General features: G+C 45.4%; 1 protein-coding gene across 1 annotated transcript in view; it reads left to right on the forward strand.

Annotated features, from left to right (window-relative positions):
• Positions 1 to 21,098, forward strand: part of ABCC1 (ATP binding cassette subfamily C member 1 (ABCC1 blood group)) — a 167,879-nt gene that overhangs the window by 73,843 nt on the left and 72,938 nt on the right. The window contains exons 6-9 of the mRNA XM_004373287.3: positions 3,921 to 3,982; positions 5,996 to 6,127; positions 17,384 to 17,614; positions 18,452 to 18,629. Of these exons, the coding sequence (XP_004373344.1) occupies positions 3,921 to 3,982; positions 5,996 to 6,127; positions 17,384 to 17,614; positions 18,452 to 18,629 (603 nt within the window). The remainder of the gene's footprint in view (positions 1 to 3,920; positions 3,983 to 5,995; positions 6,128 to 17,383; positions 17,615 to 18,451; positions 18,630 to 21,098) is intronic.

The following is a 21,098-nucleotide window of genomic DNA, read 5'->3' on the forward strand; positions in this document are numbered from 1 at the left end:
ACTTATCTGTCTGCATCTTGGTTTCCTTACTGTCTCTCCTTTCCCCAGCCCCCAGGTGGGAATCTGCAGGGGAGGGGACGCACCATCTTGCTCACAGCTTTGTTCCCAGCACTTCACTAGCACTCTGGCACATAAGCAGACCCTCCTTAAACATTCGCTGAAGAAATGAGTGAGTCATCGCCAGCTATGCCCCCTGACCCACAACCTCTCTTCTCTGGCAGCATCTTAGCTTTTCACAGTTGTAGGACTGTGGTTGGTGAAGAGGTGGATTTGCAATTGGATTTGCAATTCCCTGATGACCTACCCACTGGCTGTGTGGGCAGGAGGGTGTGGACTCTTCCGGGAGAAAAACCAGCCTGCATTGAAATGTTTCTCACCCAGCCTGCAAAACAAATACCGCCACCCCCTCCACTGATCATGTTGCTGCTTTAGGTTGGAAAAATTCCAGTCCTGTAGATCTCATGGCACTTGTCCCTCCTGGCTCCTGTGAGGTCAGCTGAGCAGAAGGAACCATCACCCCCACTTTCCAGATGAGAAAACCCAGGCATTGAAGTGAAGTGACTTGCCCAGGGTTATTCAGCTAGAAAATGATGGAGCTAGGATTTGAACCCAGGTTCGTCTGACTCCACAGTCTGAACTTACTCTACTTTAGGTTATTCTGAAATTGTAGGTTTGTGGACCAGCTGCATCTGATTCACTGGAGATTATTAAAAATATGCTGATGCCAGGGCCCCAACCCCGGAGAATCTGATTTAGTTGGTCTGGGTTGGGCACAGGCAGCTGCATTTTAACAAGTTGCCCCAGGAGATGCTGGAGGGCACCCAGGTCTGGCCACCTGCCCAGCCCTCACGGACCCTGGTCGTTGTGGAGTGGTAAGGTGGAGCCTGGTCAGGTGGAACCTGGTTGTTCATAACCCTGGCTGCACGTTGGAGTCACTGAGAATCCTTTCATTTAACCTTTTCTGATGGAACCTGCCAAACGTACAAAAACAGACAACGTGATAGTATAATCATCTGCCATGTACCTTTCACCCCGAGTGGCATGTGTAAATACTCCAGTGTGCCTTTCTGAAAGATGAGGATTTCACGTGTGTGTGCTTATATCTTTTTGTTTTGCAATAGTTTGACTCACAAGAAATGGTAAAAATAGTACATAAAGTTATTGTGTACCCTTCACCTTGTCTTCCCCAACGATCATATCTCTGAAAGATAAGACTTAAAAGTATTGCAGTATGCCTGCGAACAGTAATAATAATTCCTCGACGCCAGCAGATATCCCAGTAATCCCCGTAAGTCACTGTGGTTGCGAAGGGGTGTATTCCTACGTTATATTCTTTCTTCATTTGGTGGCTGCAGTACTTCTATGAAAAGACACTTGCCCTTGTCTAGTTTGGTTACGTAGTCACATAGTTCATCTTGGAAAGGTGAGGAAGATACTTGTTTTTACCCTTTACTGTTTTCAAAATATTGAGTTGGTTCATTAGCCAATGACCAGGGTGTTGCTGTTTTTATAATCTAGATAAAAACTTACATATTTAAACAGATGTGATGTGTTGCAGTCCATTGCACATTATTATGATTATTAAAGCTCAGATTGTCCCATTTTTGGCCCGTGGAGCCACTTCTAGTTGCTTCTGAGGCCTTTTAACACAACCCTACTCATCTTTTGTTTCCGTGGGATTGAGTGTGATAAGATGTTCTAGCTTATCTTGTTGTTTCGTGCTCCAGCCATTTTGACAAGGACAACCTGGGAGTTAAAATGAAACAGTAACAACAAAAACCCATACCCTTATTCCACCCCAAACCAGTTTCATCAGAACTTCTGGGGGTGAGGCCTGGATATGGTGTTTTTTAAAAGCACACTGTCTTAGTTACCTAGTGCTGCTGTAACAAAAATAACTACAAATGGGTGGCTTTAACAAGGAGAAATTTACTGTCTCACAGTTTAGGAGGCTAGAAGTCCAAATTCAAGGTGCCAGCTCCAGGGGAAGGCTTTCTGTCCCTGTCAGCTGTAGGAGAAGGTCTTTGTCATAAATGTTCCCCTGGTCTAGGAGCTTCTCAGTGCAGGGACTCTGTGTCCAAAGGACGTGCTCCACTCCTGGAGTTTCTTTCTTGGTGGTGTGAGGTCCCTCTCTCTGCTAGCTTCTCTTTCCTTTTATCTCTTGTAAGATAAAAGATGATGCAGGCCACGCCTTAGCTGTGATCAGCCTCCCAGGTGAGTCTTTTCAGGTCTGGCCAACCCCCAGAAATTCTTAGATATGGCTTGGAAGTCCCAGACCAAGGCACCCCAATTATTCCAAGGGTTATTTCTCTGGAGCCAAGGACAAAGGCCACCTTACTTAGGGTAAAACTAGTTCCTTTACCCCACACCCCCCCTTCACTAAATCTCGTATTTCAGAATTTAGACCTGAATTTATCAGCATTGAAAGCTGGCCTCTGTATAATCTCAGAGGCTCGTGCTGATGTCCCTTTCCTTGTCTCTGTGTTATTTATTGAGCTGGAGCTCATCTTTGTGCCTCTGAAAAAGAGATTCTTTGAACCTTACTTATAGTCTGTCAATAACTTCCCATCATTCTTAGGATAAAGACCAAAATTCTTTATGTGGCCTCCAGAGTAGACTGCACAGGTGTCTGGAATAGGCCATGCTGCTCCTACCACAGAGTGTTTGCACATACCACTCTCTGCTGGGAACACCTTGCCCCACCTCTTCACTTAGTTATCCTCTACTCACCCTTCAGATGCCAGCTTGAACATGTTCTCAGGGAAGCCATCCCTGACCCACGTAAACTAAATCGGCCCCCACCCCCTTATACGGTCCCATTGGGAATATTTACCTACCTGCAGGGCACGTGTCGCAGCTGCGTTTTTCATTTGTTTGTGTGGTCGTTTGATTAATGTCTGTCTCTGGAGTCTGAGTGGGGCTCCCATCCTGTCTCCACCATGTTCTGGTTGTGGGACTTTGGGCAAGTCATTTCCCTTCCTCTGTTCCTCTGTTTCTTTAACTGCACAATGGGGATGATATTATTACCTGCTCTTAAGGTGGTTATGGGAGTCCCTGGGTGATGCGAAAGGTTAACATGCCTGGCTGCTAACCAAAAGGTTGGAGGTTTGAGTCCACCCAGAGGTGCCACGGAAGAAAGGCTTGATGATCTACTTCCAGAAAATCAGCCATTGAAGACTCAGTGGAGCACAGTTCTACTCTTGACACACGTGGAGTTGCCATGAGTCGGAGTTGGTACTGGTAGGGTGGTTATGAGGATTACATGAGATTATCTGTGTGAAGGGCTTAGAACAGAGCAAGCTGATAGAAAATGTCAGCAAGCAGTCTTATTATTTCCCCAGGAGACCACAGGCTTCATGAAGGAAAGGGTCGTGTCTGTTTGCTCAGATCTATATGCATGGTGCCCGGCATATAATTGATGTTCACAGTGTATTTGTTGAATGAATGAAAGAATGAATAAATAAAGTGGGAATAATCATGCCATGCTCATAGATGTTGTGGGGATATAAGATAATGCTGGTGTGTAGCACTTTGTAGAGTGCCTGGCGCATAGTAGGTGCTCAGGAAATATTTAATGAATGACTGAATGGGTAAATTGGGAAAATAGCGATAGAACACTCAGAGTTGCTGTAGGGATTTAAGATAAGGCAGGTGTGTTGCTGTTTGTACCATGCCTGGCACATAGTAGGTGCTCAGGAAATATTTTTTGAGTGAAACTGGAGTAATTGCCATAAATTTCTTTCCAAGACATTGGGACCGAGAGAGAAATCCACTGGGGTACAAACCGGAGGTGCGAGAGTGGCTGAGGGTCCTTTCAGAGGAGGGATGGGCTGCTGACTGCCCCTGCAGAGCTTTGGCACAGATGGGGGTTTAATCGTTCGTTTCCCTTCTGCTCTCCACCTGTGTTTTCTCTCCGCCAGAACCCTTGCCCGGAGTCCAGCGCCTCCTTCCTTTCTAGGATCACCTTCTGGTGGATCACAGGGTAAGGCCTTGGGCGGAGTAGACGGTGAGTGTGTGGCTCCACTCAGCTCCCCACCGGCTCCCTCTCTCACTCCTTTGTGTCCTGTGTCCTGGGCTCAGAGACAGCGACCACGTCCCTCGGAGCTTGAACGTGAGGGTAATAAATGCATAAACCATGAAGGGTTCGAAGCTTTGTGGACATCTTGGCTTGGGGCAGTTGTAAGCTCTTCCTGCTCTTGGCTTAGTTTCAGATTTTTTTTTTTTTTTAACCTTAGGTACAATTATTATTGGCATTGCTGTACTCCCCCCACCCCCTGTTAGAAAAATAATACATGCACACCACAGGAAACATAGATAAGAGAAACATGCATAGATCTACGGGGACAAAGTCCGAGAGGCAACCACTGTCACGCCATCAGCATTTTCATATGCTTCCTTCTTCCACTCTGTTTTTGCAACGTCTTTTTCTGCACAGTGTCAGAGTCTTACTGGTTATTATTTGAATCCTTCTTTTTCCTTTATAAGGAGCCCTGGTGGCACAGTGGTTAAGTGCTCTGCTGCTAACCAAAAGGTTGGCGATTTGAACGCACCAGTTGCTCCGTGGGAGAAAGATGTGACCATCTGCTTCCGTAAAGATTACCAAGCTAAGCTGAGTCAATTCTGACTCATAGTGACCCAATAGCACAGAGTAGAACTGCCCCATAGGGTTTCCAGGGCTGTAATCCTTGTGGACATCTGACTGCCTTATCCTCCTCCTGCAGAGCGGCTAGTGGACTCAAACCGCTGACCTTGCAGTTAGCAGCCAAGCACTTAACTGCTGTACCACCAGGGCTCTACCCTAAAGCCTTGAAAAGCCTATAGGGCAGTTCGGCTGTGTTCTGTAGGGTCGCTATGCATCCTAATAGACTCGATGGCAGTGGGTTCGGTTTTTACCTTATAAGCATTATTCTTTGTCTTTATAAACTCTTTGCAAACATCTGTTTTCTTTTCTTAAATGTTTTTAAAAACCTAATTATTTTCTGAATTTCTGTTAAAGACATTATTAGCACAGTTGGTGCCACTTGAATGTGGACTGTAGGATACTGCATCAGTGCTAACATTCCTGATTTTGATCACTGTACTCTGATTATATAGGAGCATGCCCTTGGTCTTAGTGGAACATGCAGCTAATACTTAGTAAAGGGGTGTAGAGTCTGCAGCTTTAGTTCAGAAAAGAAATGTGCTTGCATGTATGAGTAGAGATACATTAGAGGTAGAGAAGATGCATTAATAACAATGGTGACCTAGGTAAAGGATATAAAGAATTCTTTGTAGTATTCATGCAATTTTTCTGTAAGTTTGAAATTATTTCAGAATAACAAACTAAGATACTAGGTTTACTTTTTATTATGAAAGTTTTCAGACACACAGAGACTTGTAAAAGAAACCTCATTGAAAGCATTAAAAATTGATTAGTATAATGAAACTTACTGAGGCTTGATGATTTACATGTTGCCATATTTGCTTTATTTAAAAATATTTTAATAAATTAAAATATTTTAAAGTAAATTACAGCCATATTGATGTTTCCCTCCTGCATACTCTGTATGCATCTCTCAAAAAAACAAAGGCCATTTTTCCTGGGTGACCTAACAAAATTAACGATAATTATTTCCTGTGGCCTAATGTCCATCTAAGGAGCCCTGGTGGTGCAGTGATTAAGTGCTCCACTACTAACGGAAAGGTTGGCAGTTTGAACCCACCAGCTGTTCCATGAGAGAAGGATTTTTGGCAGTCTACTTCTGTAAAGATTACAGCCCTGGCAACCCTATGGGGCAGTTCTCTGTCCTATAGGGTCACTATGAGTCGGGATCGACTGGACAGCGATGGATTTGGTTTGGAATGTCCATCCATATCCAGATTTTCTCAATTGTACAGCTGCCTTTGGTTGCCTCGGGTGACTGCCATGGGGGTTGAATGTGCCATCCTCCTCTTCCTCCCAGACATTCACTGCCTCCCTCTATCTTTCCCTCCCTCCCTTGTGCCTTGGCCACAGGATGATGATCCGGGGCTACCGCCAGCCGCTGGAAGGCACAGACCTCTGGTCCCTAAACAAGGAAGACACTTCAGAGCAAGTTGTGCCTGTTTTGGTGAAGAACTGGAAGAAGGAATGTGCCAAGTCTAGAAAGTAAGTGTGTGTCCTCCTGCCCCTAGGGAAGCTAGATGATCTCTCTAGAATGGCCCAGCCACCTCCATCCCACACCATGGTCTGGAACAGTGGACAGGGTCTGAGTCCAAGTTCATGCCCTAGCAGCTTTGTGGTCCTGAGCAAGTTGCTTCTCTTCTTCCAGCCAGTTTGCTTGTCTGTAAAATGAAGTTGAGTGTTATATGTAGTTAATGCGATTTGGGCAGAAAAGAGAGAAAAACGCCTATTGAGCGAGTGCTAGATTCTGTTTGCCAGACACTCGCTGAGTGCCTCCTCGAGTTAGCTTCCCTTCCTCCTCTCTCTCTGAGCATCCGCATCCTGCAGATTTCTGCTCTCTCAGGGTAAGTATATAACGTGGCAGTAAGTGACCATGGTAACAGGAGAATGTGTCCTGTGGAAGGCAGCTAGAGCTTGGGCCCCTGCGCTGAGCATCCTGAGGAGCTTGCCAGCATTGTTTTCCTGCGCAGTGCTGGCTGAGTCTGGTGGATATGACCCAGTTGGAGGTCTTTGACAGGCAGAGGTAGGTTCCCTTCTTCCCTCCAGCCTGACCTGCAACACCCTTTGTGATGGGGAAGTGTTATGGATTGAATTGTGTCCCCAAAAAATATGTGTATCAATTTGGCTACACCAGATTCCCAGTATTGTGTGATTGTCCACCGTTTTGTCACCTGATGTGATCTTCTGATGCATTGCAAATCCTGTCTCTATGATGTTAAACAGATGGGATTAGTGGCAGTTATGTTAATGAGGCAGGACTCAGTCTACAAGATTAAATTGTGTCTCTTTTGAGATATAAAAGAGAAGCGAGCAGAGAGACATGGGGCCCTCATACCACCAAGAAACGAGCCAGGAGAGTAGCGCGTCCTTTGGACCCAGGGTCCCTGTCCTGAGAAGTGCCTAGACCAGGGGAAGATTGATGACAGGGACTTCCCCCAGAGCTGACAGAGAGAGAAAGCCTTCCCCTAGAGCTGGCGCCCTGAATTTGGACTTCTAGCCTCCTGGACTGTGAGAGTATAAATTTCACTTTGTTAAAGCCATCCACTTGTGGTGTTTCTGTTGTAGCAGCACTGGATGACTAAGATAGGAAGTGATGGTCTTATCTTGGGTTTTACCATTCATTATCACCTAGGCCTAGCTGCTTGCTTGGGCCCTCTCTTCTTCCCATGGTGGGTGGCACAGCACAAGTGATGCCCACCTTTGTGTTCTCTGGAGGTCACCTGGCAAGCTGACTGTAGGTGTAGGATGGACCTGGCAACACAGGTACCTGGAAAGAGGACAGGATTTGAACCAAGAGGTTCCACTACTGGCCTGGTCTTTAATGACTCATTCAGCAGATACGGACTGACTACTTCTTATGTGCCAAATACTGTTTAGGGTTTAGAGAACGAACGAAGAGAGTAGAACAAAATAGTCTCTTTGTTGGGTAACACTGTATGTGAGACAGGGTACTGGGGCATCAAACATACATTACCACAAGAAACTTTTTTTGAATGTTTTATTGTGGTTTAGGTGAAAGTTTCCAGAGCAAATTAGTTTCCTGTTCAACAGTTTATACACACTTGTTTTGTAACATCGATTGCAAACCCCTGAATATGTCAGCACTCTCCCTCCTTTCTTCCTGGGTTCTTCGTGCCATTTGCCCAGCTTTCTTGCCCCCAGCTTCCTTCTGAACTTTGGTTTTGGGCAAATGATGTCCTTTAGGTCTCATGTAGTTGATTGTTCTGAGGTGTACATTCCTCACTGGTGTTATCGTTCATTTTATAGACCTGTTTATTGTATGGCTATAATGTGATCTCCGGGAGTGATTTCAGTTCCGAGTTTGAAGGGCGTCTAAGAGCCATAGTCTCCGGGATTCCATGAGTCTCTATCAGACCAGTAAGTCTGGCCTTATTTATGAGTTTGAATTTTGTTCTGCATTTCTCTGCCACTCTGTCCATGACCTACTGCTGTGGTCCTGGTCAGAGTGGTCAGTAGTGGTACCTGGGCACCATCTAGTTCTTCTGGTCTCAGGCTAGTAGAGGCTATGGCTCATGTGGTCCATCAGTCCTTAGGACTAATTGTTTCCATGAGTCTTTGATTTTCTTCACTCTTCTTTGCTCCAGATGTGAAGAGACCAATTGTTGTATATTAGATGGCTGCTCCCAAGCTTTTAAGACCCCAGTCGCTACTCACCAAGCTGCATGGATTATGATATGCCAGTTGACCTAGATGTCCCCTGAGACTGTGGTCCCTAGCCCTCAAGCCCAGTATCTCAGTCCCAGGAGGTGTATGGTTATGGCTAAGAAGTTTTCATGACTGTGTGCCCTGTGTACACTGTTGCACACGTGGGTATATTTGCAGCATGTACATGTCTGTATGTACGTGGGTAGTAGGAAACTTCTGAAAGCGTTAAGTGCTGTAATGAAATTAAGATGAGGGTATGAGGAGAGGGTGACTGAGGGAGCTGTTTTAGATTTGGTGGTCGGGGAGGCCACTCTGAGAAGGTGACATTCGAGCAGAGACGCTCATTGAAATGAGCCATGTGCGTATCTGGGGGAGGGGCTTTACAGTTAGGGGGACTAGTCAGTGCAAGGGTCCTGAGGCAGGGATAAGTTTGGCATGCTCATGGAGCAGTAAGGGGGCCGGTGTAGCTCAAGCAGAGTGAGCGAGGGTGAGAATGTTGTTGCTGTTAGTTGCCGTTGAGTTGATTCTGACTCATGGTGACCCCATGTATGTCAGAGTAGAACTGCACTCCATAGGGTTTTGAAGGCTGTGACCTTTCAGAAGCAGATCGCCAGGCCTTTCTTCTGAGGTACCTCTGGGTGGGTTCAAACTACCAAACTTACAGCTGACTGTTGAGTGCTTAACCCTTTGCGCCACCCAGGGAGTCTGAAGGAGAGAACAGGAGGAGATAAAGTAAGAGAAGTCCTTGCAGGGATCTCATGGGCCGTGGCGTGAGAAGGCATTGGTGGGTTTTATTCAGAGCCGTGTGTGACCTGAGTTCTATTCACAAAGGACCAGCTGGGCTGCCCCAGGAAAGGCAGGTCATAGGGGTGAGAGTGGAAGCAAGGAGACCAGGGTAGGGGCTGTGGGAACTGCCAGTCTGTGGTCAAGTTCCTTGATGTCTCAGAACTTCTATTTTCTACTTATCTGGTCTCAGAGGGTTTTCTGAGAATTCAATGAGGGAAGTGTCATCTGATAAGCTAGACCATCGCCCTGGGTAAACCCTAGGCAGGTATTAGTTGTACAAATTGTGTTTATTCAGCTGGGCACAGCACCAAGCTGGGTGCTTCCACTTTTCCTGGGAGGACCAGGTGGGGACTGGCTTTCCAGGCTATAAAGTGGGCCACCTGAGGAGGTTCTGTTCTTAGCTCGGTCTTTAGAGATTCCCGCTTGGAACTGCACGGCCTGGGACACTGGCACGATGGCTCACTTGCTTTATTCTCAGAGGCAGAGCCAGATCTGAACCTGTAGCCACCAGGGCTTGGGGGAGGCCTGCTCTAGTTCGGTGTGGCCACTGACACGCAGGCCAGAGAGAGGAGCGTGGCTGGTGGGTGTCCCACGACCCCAGGGGAAGAGGCAAGGAGGCCTGGGCCGGGAGGTTCAGCTTGGCTTTTGGCCTCGATACTCAGCCCTTCCAGTTCTTCCCACTGGAGCCACAGAGACTCATCTCAAAAGTCACATCTCAGCTGCCTTCCTGCCACTTTTGGGTCTTAAAACCCAGTGCTTCATTGGTTTGTGTTAAATGGTTTTTTTAAAACACATTTTGTTTCAGTAAAATATATATACCAAAAAGTTTGCCATTTTAACCATGTTATTGACATTAATTACATTCGCCATGTTGTACAACCATCAGCACTACCTATATCCAAGTGTTACATCACCCCAAAGGGAAACAGTTACCCCTTCAGCAATAGTTCCTGTTCCTTTCCCACCTCGCCTGTGTTAAATGATGTTGAGTTCAGCACAATGAATGGAACGGAAGTGTCTCTTCAACTTACAGTTACCCAGAGGTTAAGGCCTTGTTAGCTTACCTTGGACTGTACTTTCTGCTGGCATGAATGAAGATGGGCAGCTGACCTGGAAAACAGTTGGCAGTTTCTTAAAAAGTTAAACATACCTGTTACACAACCCAACCATTGAGAGGAAAACATTTATTTACACAACGACATACCCAGGTGTTCATAGTGGATTTATTTGTAGTAGCCAAAACCATTAACAGGTGAATGATACGCAAACTGTGGCGTATACACACAGTGCAATACTTCTCAACAGTGAATGAATCTCCAGATAATCCTGCAGAGTGACAGATGCCAGACAATAAGGAGTACATTCTAGATGGTTCCTTTTATATACAATTCTAGAAAAGGAAAACCAATCGATGGTGACAAATCACGTCAGTGGTTGCCTGGGTTGGGGAGCAGGGGAAGGAGACAAGAGGGAGGTAGGAGAAATGACAAAGAGGCAGGAGGAACCTTTTTGGAATTTGGCTCCGGTGACGCAGTGGTTAAGCGCTCAGCTGCTAACTAAAAGGTGAGCGGTTGGAACCCACCAGCCCCTCTTCGGGAGAAAGATGTGGCAGTCTGCTTCCATAAAGATTACAGCATTGGAAACCCTTTGGGGTAGTTCTGCTTTGTCCTGAAGGGTCACTACGTGTCGGAATCCGCTGGATGGCAGTGGGTGGGTTGATGTGCATTTCAGCATGTAAATTTCGGCATTCACTAGAACACAGAATGAAGAGTCTAGTGCCTGTTCCTAAATGAAGAATCACCGTGACTAAGACTCTACGAGCCCCGAGGGACCCAGTCCGTGTGGTCCTGGTGGTTAACGCAATAGATGCATCGCTGCCACTGAAGACTGGATTTTGCCAAGTGGTGCTCAGCAGTTGGCAGTTCCAAACAAAATACAGTCTTCCCTCAACTTGCCCAGTGGTTACATTCCTGAAAAATCCAGGGCATGTGTAAACTTGCAAAAAATACATAATGTGCATGGTTTTATGTCTGAAGATTAGAGACTAAACTTAAGAAAGAAAACAAAACCCTGCTGCTGTTGAGTCAGTTCTGATTCATGGCAACCCCATGTGTTACAGAGTAGAACAACTCCATAGGGTTTTCTTGGCTGTAATCTTTATGGAAGCAGATTGCCAACCCTTTCTTCTGTGGAGCTGCTAGGTGGGCTCGAACAGCCAACCTGTAGGTAAACAGCTGGTTACAAACCATTTTCTCCACCCAGGCCCCTATGTTTAGATCATTTTAAACAGGCTTTTCACCTACATGAATGTCTTGTGGGATATTCTTCTTCATCCAGTACTGTTCTGTGCATCACTGAGTGCCTGGCATCCCCTTTCTGTCATTGTGATAACCCTACAACATGAATTTGCAGAGCAGCCCCCCTTGAGAACCACAGGTTTTGAGAAACAAAAAGCACTTAAAGAACAAAAAACTACCAAAGGAACAGTACAGAACAAAAAAAACAGGAAGAACTATCTTGAGTCATTTATATTTTTTAGGAAGCAAAGCATTTCAGATCCTATCAGGACTACACTTGTATGGAGGGGCTGATGATGTTTTCTTGCCACTCCCATCTGCAGTTTACAAAACTGCTGTTGTATTTTTATTAGCTGTAAGAAGAGTAAAAATATGCATTACTTTTGTGCAGTCTTCTCTGTAATTGCACATCAAACCTGCCCTTCTGTGATAGGTTGGGTATTATATTTCAAAGACCATGCTCAAAATGCAACTAGAAAACTTGGAATTTATTGAACTAAGACCTGTTTTTTTTTTTTTTTTCTTCTTTTTTTTATTTTTTCCCCACACAGAAATTTACACATACATTGTTATGTGACTCTGATTGCTCTCCCTATATTGTGACAGCACACTCCTCCTTTCCACCCTTGATTTCCCGTGTCCGTTCAACCAGCTTCTAACCCTCTCTGCCTTCCCATCTCACCTTCGGACAGACACTGCCCGTTTAGTCTCTTGTATCTGCTTGAGCTAAGAGACACATTCCTCACGAGTATTAATGTCCCACAGTCCAGTCCAATCCCTGTCTGAAGAGTTGGCCTCAGAAGTTGTTTTAGTTCTGAGCTGATAGAGAATCCAGGGGCCATGCTTTCCGGGGTTCCTCCAGTCTCAGTCAGACCATTAAGTCTGGTCTTCTTACTAGAATTTGAGTTCTGCATCCCGCCTTTCTCCTGCTCCATCCGGGACTCTCTGTTGTGTTGTCAGGGCAGTCATTGGTGGTAGCCAGGCACCATCTAGTTCTTCTGGTCTCAGGCTGATGAAGTCTGTGGTTTATGTGGCCCCTTCTGTCTCTTGGGCTAATACTTTCCTTGTGTCTTTGGTGTTCTTCATTCTCCTTTACTCCAGGTGATTGGGACCAGTTGATGTATCTTAGATGGCTGCTCGCTAGCTTTTAAGACCCCAGACGCCACTCACCAAAGTAGGATGCAGAACGTTTTCTTAATTAGCTTGGTTATGCCAGTTGACCTAGATGTTCTCTGAAAGCATGGTCCCCAGACCCCTACCCCTGCTACTCTGTCCCTCAAAGTGTTTAATTATATTCAGGAAACTTCTTAGCTTTGGTTTAGTCCAGTTGTGCTGACTTCCCCTATAGTGTGTGCTGTCCTTCCCTTCACCTAAGATAATTCTTATCTACAGTTAGTAAATGACCCTCACCCTCCCTCCCCACCCTCATAACCATCAAAGAATGTTTTCTTCTGTGTTCCTAAACCTTTTCTTGAGTTGAACTAAGACCTGTTTTAAAGTTTGGGATTTTGCCTTTTCGAAAACAGTAAAGATCTTATTGTAAAAAATGACAAACAAGCCCACCAGTAGGTACCATTGCCCTTTGGTTCAAGTTCTCATTCCTTCAGACAATGGTGTAGGTCCTCCCTGTCCCCCGGTTGCTCTCCTAGCCCTTGCACCTGGCATTGGCTACGCAGAGGTTCTTTCAGTTCTTGGAGGAGTGCCTGACCTCTTTTCAAAACTCTTAGCTCCAGGTCTTGCTCATTCTATTCCCTCTGCCTGGAACTGGACCCACTCCCTCATCCTTCAGGTCTCAGCTTAGATGTCATCTCCTCCAGGAAGCCTTTAGGACTGCCCCGAGCCCCCTGACAGCACCTCTCACACGTATTTGCTCATCTGTTTCCCTCACATGGCTCTTCGAAGGTGGGGGTCTCCTCAGTGCCTGGCCCAGAACAGGTGTTGAGTGAATATGAGAGGATGAGCTGCCAGTTGCCACCTTAGCCCACGTTGAGGTTGGGACCGGTCAGCAAGCCCTTTTGCCTCCCAGCCCCACGCTTTCCCACCTTCTCTGTTTCCCCGATCTGGGCAGAGCTCTCCTGACTCAGACCTTCCCCGTTCAGCTTTCCTTTCCTTTCCCTGCTGGACCATTCAGATACCCTGCTGTCTTCTTCTCACCTCTGGGAGCTCATTGTAGGCCTCTTGTTTGCTGGTTAGTGTTCTTTTCCAACTCAGCCTTACCTGATCTCTTCCACTGTATTTGCTCTCTGCCACCCAGGGCTGAACCTCTTCCACCTTGCCTGCCTGTAACCTTCTCTCTGGCCCTTTGGGCACCCTGGCACCTGGACACCAGCAGCAGCCCACATGGGCACTGGGCCACGACACAGCTGAGGGCGTGATGCAGACAGCGGATGAGGATGCTGAGCCATTCCCTCCCTGCCGGGCTCCCTCTCCTATCCAGGAATGCATATATAGGTTAAAAGTAGTCATAGGACAAATCCCGGCCAGATACCCAGCTTCAGAGGAGACAGGTAACATAAACAGATACAGACCTCACATGGTGACGTTGACACTGTGAAAAACAGAAATAATCCTCTGTGGGATGATAGATGATCCTTTGTGAATAACAGCCCCCGGAGATGTCCACGTCCTAATAATCCCTGAAATCTGTGAGCCTGTGAACATACCACCTTACATGGCCAAAGGGACTTTGCCTATGTGACCAACCAAGTTAAGGATTTTGAGATGGAGAGATGATCCTGGGTTATCTGGGTAGATCTGATCCAACCACGAGGGTCATTATAAGAGGGCGGCAGGAGTCAGAAAAGAGGCAGTGCTGCTGGCTTTAAAGATGGAGGAAGGGGCTGAGAGCCAAGGAATGTAGGCAGCCTCTCAAAGCTGGAAAAGCCAAGGAAACAGATTTTCCCCTAGAATCTCTAGAAGGAATGCAGTCCTGTGGGCCTATTTTAGACTTCTGACCTCCAGGAATGTAAGATAATAGATCTGTGGGGGTTTTAAGCCACAAAGTTTGTGATGATTTGTTAACGGCAGCAGTAGGAAACTAATATGCCCTCCTAGCAGGATGGGAGGTTACCTGCATTTGACTGTATTCTGCTTTTATGGCTTTATGGTCAGAAAAGATGCTTTGTAATATTTTGATGCTTTGGATTCTGTTAAGGCTTGCTTTATGGACTAATATGTGGTCTATTCTGGAGAATGTTCCATGTGTGTTAGAAAAGGAAATATACTTGGCTGCTGTTGGCTGGAGCGTTCGGTATATGTCCATGAGATCAAGTTGGTTGATTGTAGCATTTAGATCTTCTGTGTCTTTATTGAGTTTCTTTCTGGATGTTCTTTTCTTTACCGAAAGTGCTGTGTTAAAGTCTCCTACTATTATTGTGGAGCCTTCCGTCTCTTTTCAGTTCTGTTAGAGTGTGTTTTATGTATTTTGGAGCCCCGTCATTGGGTGTGTAAATATTTTTTATAGTTATGTCCTCCTGGTGTATTGATCCTTTAATCATTATATGGTGTCCTTCCCTATCCCTTGCGGTCGATTTCACTTTAAAGTTTATTTTGTCAGAGATTAATATTGCCACTCCTGCTCTTTTTTGAGTGTTGTTTGCTTGATATATTTTTTCATCCTTTGAGTTTTAGTTTGTTTGTGTCTTTAAGTCTAAGGTGTGTCTCTTGTAGGCAGCATATAGATGGATTGTGTTTTTTAATCCCTTCTGGCACTGTCTGTCTCTTTATTGGTGCATTTAGTCCATTTACATTCAGCGTAATTATTGATAGGAATGAGTTTAGTCATTTTGATGTTTTTTTTTTTGTATGTTGACAGTTTCTTTGTTCCACTTAATTTTCTGTGCTGAGTCATTTTTATGTATTTTCTTTTCATCTTTTTCATTGTTGATTTTGTATTTGCTGAGTCTTTATATTTTTCTTGTTTTTTATTTTGATGTGCAGGATTGTTAGTTTCCTTTGCAGTTACCTTAATATTTACCCCTGTTTTTCTAAGTTTATATCAGTCTTTTATTTCTTTATGTCGCCTTGACTTCCTCTCCATATGAAAAATCTATGTCTACATTTTTTAGTCCCCCTTTTTTGTTTTAATATTGTCATCTTTTACATATTGATGTCTCTATTTCCCTATTTTCAGTGTTTTAGCTTTGATTTCCTTTTGTGACTTCCCTATCTGGGTTGATATCTGGTTGCTCTGTCCTGTGTTCTAGTCTTGGGTTGTTATCTGATGTTACTGATTTTCTAACCGTAAGACTCCCTTTAGTATTTCTTGTAATTTTGGTTTGGTTTTTGCAAATTCCCTAAACTTATTTTTATCTGGAAATGCCCCAATTTTGCCATCATATTTGAGAGACAGTTTTGCTGGATATATAATTCTTGGCTGGCAGTTTTTTTCTTTCAAGGCGTTTTATATGTCATCCCATTGCCTTCTTGCCTGCATGGTTTCTGCTGAGTAGTCTGAGCTTATTCTTATTGACTCTCTTTTGTAGATGACTTTTTGTTTATCCCTAGCTGCTCTTAAAATTCTCTCTTTATCTTTGTTTTTGGCAAGTTTGATTATAATATGTCTTGGTGACTTTCTTTTGTGATCTACCTTATGTGGGGTTCAGTGAGCATCTTGGATAGATATCGTGTCATCTTTCATGATATCAGGGAAGTTTTCTGCCAACAAATCTTCAACAAATCTCTCTATTTTCTGTTATCCCCCGTTCTTGTACTCCAATCGTTCATAGGTTATTTCTCTTGATAGAATCCCACGTAATTTTTAGAGTTCTTTTCATTTTTTAAAATTCTTTTATCTGATTTTTCTTCAAATAAGTTGGTGTTAAGTGCTTTATCTTAAGTCTCACTAATTCTGACTTCTACTGCCTCAATTCTGCTCCTATGACTTTCTATTGAGTTGTCTAATTCTGAAATTTTATTGTTAATCTTCTGGATTTCTGCTTGCTGTCTCTGTGGATTCTTGCAGCCTATTAAATTTGTCATTATGCTCTTGAACCACCTTCTTAAAGCCTCTATTGCTTTTTCTGTGTGTTCCTCAGCTTGTTCTATGTTTTGCATGTTCTCCTTCCTGATATCTTGAAGAGTTCTGTGTATTAATCTTTTGTATTCTGCCTCCAGTAATTCTAAGAAATTCTCTTCCTCCAGAAAATTTCTTGATTCTTTAGTTTGGGAGCTTGTTGAAGCCATCATGGTCTGCCTCTTTATGTGATTTGATATTGACTGTTGTCTCTGAGCCATCAGTAAGTTATTATATTTATTTTATGTTTGCTTACTGTGTCCTAGCTTCTTGGTTTGTTTTATTTTAATATGCCCAAATAGGCTGCTCGTGTGAGCTAGTTTGATTATTGGCACCTTTGAAGCTCTAATGTCCCGTAACTAGGTGGTTAGATCTGTTACTAAGTATGTGAGCCTAGAAGTCTTAATTCTATTCCATTAATCTGTGTGTCTGTCTTTATGCCAGTACCACACTGTCGTGATTACTGTAGCTTTGTAGTAAATTTTGAAAATTAGGAAGTTTGAGTCCTTCAACTTTGTTCTTTTTCAAGATTGTTTTGTTTCTTCTGGTTCCCTTGTGTTTCCTTAGGAATTTTCCGACTAGCTTGTCAGTTTCTACAAAAAAGCCAGCTGGGATTCTGATACAGATTGTGTTGAATTTCTAGGTCAGTTTGGGAATTGCACTCTTCTAAGCCCTCTGTGTATATTATTAGCTCATTTAATCTTCACAACAGCCCTATGAAAGGTCCTACTTTTATCCCCATTTCACAGATTAGGAAACTAAGGCTTGGAAAGATTAAGGAACTTACCTCAAGTCGCATAGCTGGCAAGTGGTCAGGCCAGTGTTTGAACTATAGCTCCTGAGTCCATAGTCCTAACCTCTTTGTAAGCTGCCTCTCTAGGGTGACTTGTGGTCTTTGGCGTGCCTTCCCTGAGGAGCTGGGTTCCTGGGCTGAGTGTCTGGCTGAACCCACACTTCATCATGTTCCTTGGGTTTCAGGCAGCCGGTGAAGATCGTGTACTCCTCCAAGGACCTGGCCAAGCCAAAAGGGGGCTCCAAGGTGGATGTGAACGAGGAGGCGGAGGCTTTGATCATCAAGTCCCCCCAGAAGGAGCGGGACCCATCCCTGTTCAAGGTGTTATACAAGACCTTCGGACCCTACTTCCTCATGAGCTTCTTATTTAAGGCGCTCCATGACCTGATGATGTTTGCCGGTCCGGAAATCTTAAAGTAAGACCCCTTTCCTCCCAGCTGGGCTCCTCAGCCTTTCCTGAGTTTGACCTTTCACCTGTGGCATGCTCAAGTGGGCTTTTAGTCAAGTGTCCTTGTCTTTACCCTCTTTACTTTATGCCTTATAAGTGCTACATATGTATCTATGTTTATATCCCAAGGGCATGGAAGTACAGCCAGAGCTCATGAAAAACGGCAACCAGAAAGTCAGAGATCAGGTCCTCTCCTTCTCTTTTCTTCTCTTCTCTCTCTCTACCTCGTTCCCTCTTCACCTCTCCTTCTCTGTCGGTCCAACTCTGTCTGTCTCTCTGTCTTGCCTGCATCTCTCTCTGTTTCCCCCATCTCTGTTTCTCTGTGTCTGTCTGTCTCTGCCTGTCTCCCTCTCTCTCTCCCTCCTCCCTCTGTCTCTGTGTCTCTCTCTTCCTCTGTCTGTCTGTCTCTCTCTGTCTTTCTCCTCTCTCTCTTGCTCCCCCTCACCGCTGACTCTGTATCTCTATCTCTTCATCTCCCTCTTCTTGGGACCACACATTTATTCTCTTTCCCTCTTACCTCTGCTCTGTCCCTTACATTCTCCGTTTGAACCCCCTCAGGGTACTAAGAACTCGTTGATGACAAGTGCGTGGAGCCTGGGGCAGAGGCTCTCTGCCAGGAACTGTCTGGGTTTCCTGCACCATCCGATCACCTCTGTGGGCCAATTTTCCCATCTGTAAAATGGGACAGTGATGCCTGTCCCACTGGCCCAGGAGAAAGTTGGACTGCTAACCCCACATTGAGGGACTCTTCCCCACGCGTATGCTGCCTTCCAGTGACCCCGGGCTCTGTCCTTGCTCCTCGCAGGCTGCTCATCAGATTTGTCAATGACAAGAAGGCCCCGGACTGGCAGGGCTACTTCTACACAGCACTTCTCTTCATCAGCGCCTGCCTCCAGACCCTTGTGCTGCACCAGTACTTCCATATCTGCTTTGTCAGTGGCATGAGGATCAAGACCGCCGTCATTGGGGCCATCTACCGGAAGGTAGGTGATGCTGGTCGTGGCACCAGGGGCTGGCATTGGCATCCCCTCCATGCAGCCTCCAAACCTGTGGGCACCTGGTTGGGTCACTTGGGATGAGCATGCGGGCCTTAGTTTCCTAGTGCTGCTGTAACAGAAATACCACAAGTGAGTGATTTTAAAGAATGAAAATGTATTTTCTCACAGTTTAAGAGACTAGAAGTCCAAATTCAGGGCGCCACCTATAGCGGGGTGCCGTCTCTGTTGGCTCTGGGGGAAGGTCCTTCTCTCAGCTTCTGTAGGCCAGCATTTCTAGATTCCTTGGTGTCTTAGTTACCTAGTGCTGCTGTAACAGAAATACCACAAGTGGGTAGCTTTAACAAACAGAAATTTATTTCTCACAGTTTATATGGCTACAAGTGTGAATTCAGGGTGCCAGCTTTAGGGGAAGGCTCACTCCCTCTTTTGGCTCTGGGGGAAGGTCCTTGTCTCTTTTCAGCTTCTGTTCCTTTGCGATCATATGACATGGTATCTATCTTCTTCCATGTCTACTTGCTTCCTTGTTTAATCTGCTCTTTTATATCTCAGAAGAGATTGATTGAAGACACACCCTACACTAATAAACCTGGGGGCTAGATTCAGTCCCTGAGCCTCTAGGCTACCCTCTCTGGCGTTCAGCTTTAGGGGTGGGGTAGCTTTGTTTAGTGACTGTCCTTTCTGTCACTCTTATCAATGCCTATGACTTCAGCTTCCACCCACACACTGACAACTCCCAAATCTATAATCCTGGGGACCCAAACTCAAGTGCCTGTTGGAGGCAGATACTATCTAATACTTCCTCATTAATATAACAAAGAATACCCATTCCCAAATGGGATTATAACCACAGGTGTACCCGTTGCATTGCCCTTGAGTTGATTCCAACTCATAGTGACCATATAGGATAGAGTAGAACTGTCCCCCAGGGTTTCCAAGGCTGTAATCTTTACGGAAACAAGACTGTCCCATCTTTCTCCCGCAGAGTGGCTGGTGAGTTCAAACTGCCCCCTTTCAGTTAGGAGCCAAGCGCTTAGCCACTCTACTGCCAGGGCTCGTTAACCACACGTATAGGGGTTAGGGGAAACCTTGGTGGAGTAGGGAAACTCTGGTGGCGTAGTGGTTAACAGCTACAGCTGCAAATCAAAAGGTCAGCAGTTTGAATCTACCAGGTCCTCCTTGGAAACCCTATGGGGCAGTTCTTCTCTGTCCTGTAGGGTTGCTATGAGTTGGAATTGACTTGACGGCAGTGTGTTTTTTTTTTTTTTTTTGGTATAGGGGTTAAGATTTACAACACATATTTTTTGGGGACACGATTTAATCCATAACACTTAGCGATCTCTATGTGGCATCTGTCTCTCCCCTGTTTTTGCTTGCTTCTATGCCTGATCTTTTACATCTCAGAAGTGATTAGGTTTAAGATACACCCTATACCGACATGGCCTCATTAACATAGCAAAACCGTATTCCAAATGGGTTAGGATTCCAACACATATTTCGGAGACACACAATCCAGTCCATGACAGTGGGGCTCTCAAGTCAGCTTCTGGAGCAGTAAGATGGAGGGATCTACATCCCTGTGGACGGCAGGGACGTGACCATCAGTTGCTATACCTACAGAGCTGACCTCCCAGGTTGGCTTGTAGAACCTCCCTGAGCCCGCATGTCAGTGTAGGTAATTGAGTTTCTTAGAGGGATAGGGGTCTTTGATTTGGGGAAATCCAGGTTCACACCTTCGCTCTGTTGTTGTCATTCTTAAGTGCCATCGAGTGACCCTGTGTACAACAGAATGAAACACTGCCTGGTCCTGCGCCATCCTTACAGTCGTTGTTATGCTTGAGCCCATTGTTGCAGCCACCTTCGCTCTGCTCTGTGTGCATTTGAACTGCTTCTAACTCTCAGTTTGAGCTGAGCAGGTGGTTTGTTCCCTGGCAGATAGAGTACTTAGCAGGCATTTGTGCTCATCTGGTTTTAAAGGAACCTGGTTACCGTCTCACTCCCCTAGGGCAAGGGCACGGCTTGGGCCCGTGGGTTGGGAAGATACTGTCTTGCAGGTAGTTGGGAAACGTGGATGAGACCAGGGGTTCTCAAGCCTGTCTGCACATTAGAAATACCTGGACCCAGGCCACGACCCAGAGCAACTAAATCAGAACATCTGAGAGGGGGACCCGGACATCAGGACTCTTGTGTGTGACCTTGTACCCTGCTGCCTTGCTGAATTCATTTCTTAGTTCTAATAGCTTTTTTGTGGTGGACATCAGTGTTTTTTTTGGACATCAGTGTTTTTAAAGCTCTCCAGGTAATAATGGTGTGCAACCACGTTTTATAACCCGTAGCCCAGACCAGTGGCTCTCAGCCAGGGCAGTTTTGCTTCCAGGGGACATTTGACAATGTCTGGAGATGTTTTTGGTTGTCACAACTGGGGGAGGGGGTGCTCCTGGCATTTAGAGGGTGAGG

This window comes from Trichechus manatus, unplaced genomic scaffold (genome assembly GCF_000243295.1).
Source record: "Trichechus manatus latirostris isolate Lorelei unplaced genomic scaffold, TriManLat1.0 scaffold00024, whole genome shotgun sequence".
Classification (NCBI taxonomy): Eukaryota; Metazoa; Chordata; class Mammalia; order Sirenia; family Trichechidae; genus Trichechus; species Trichechus manatus.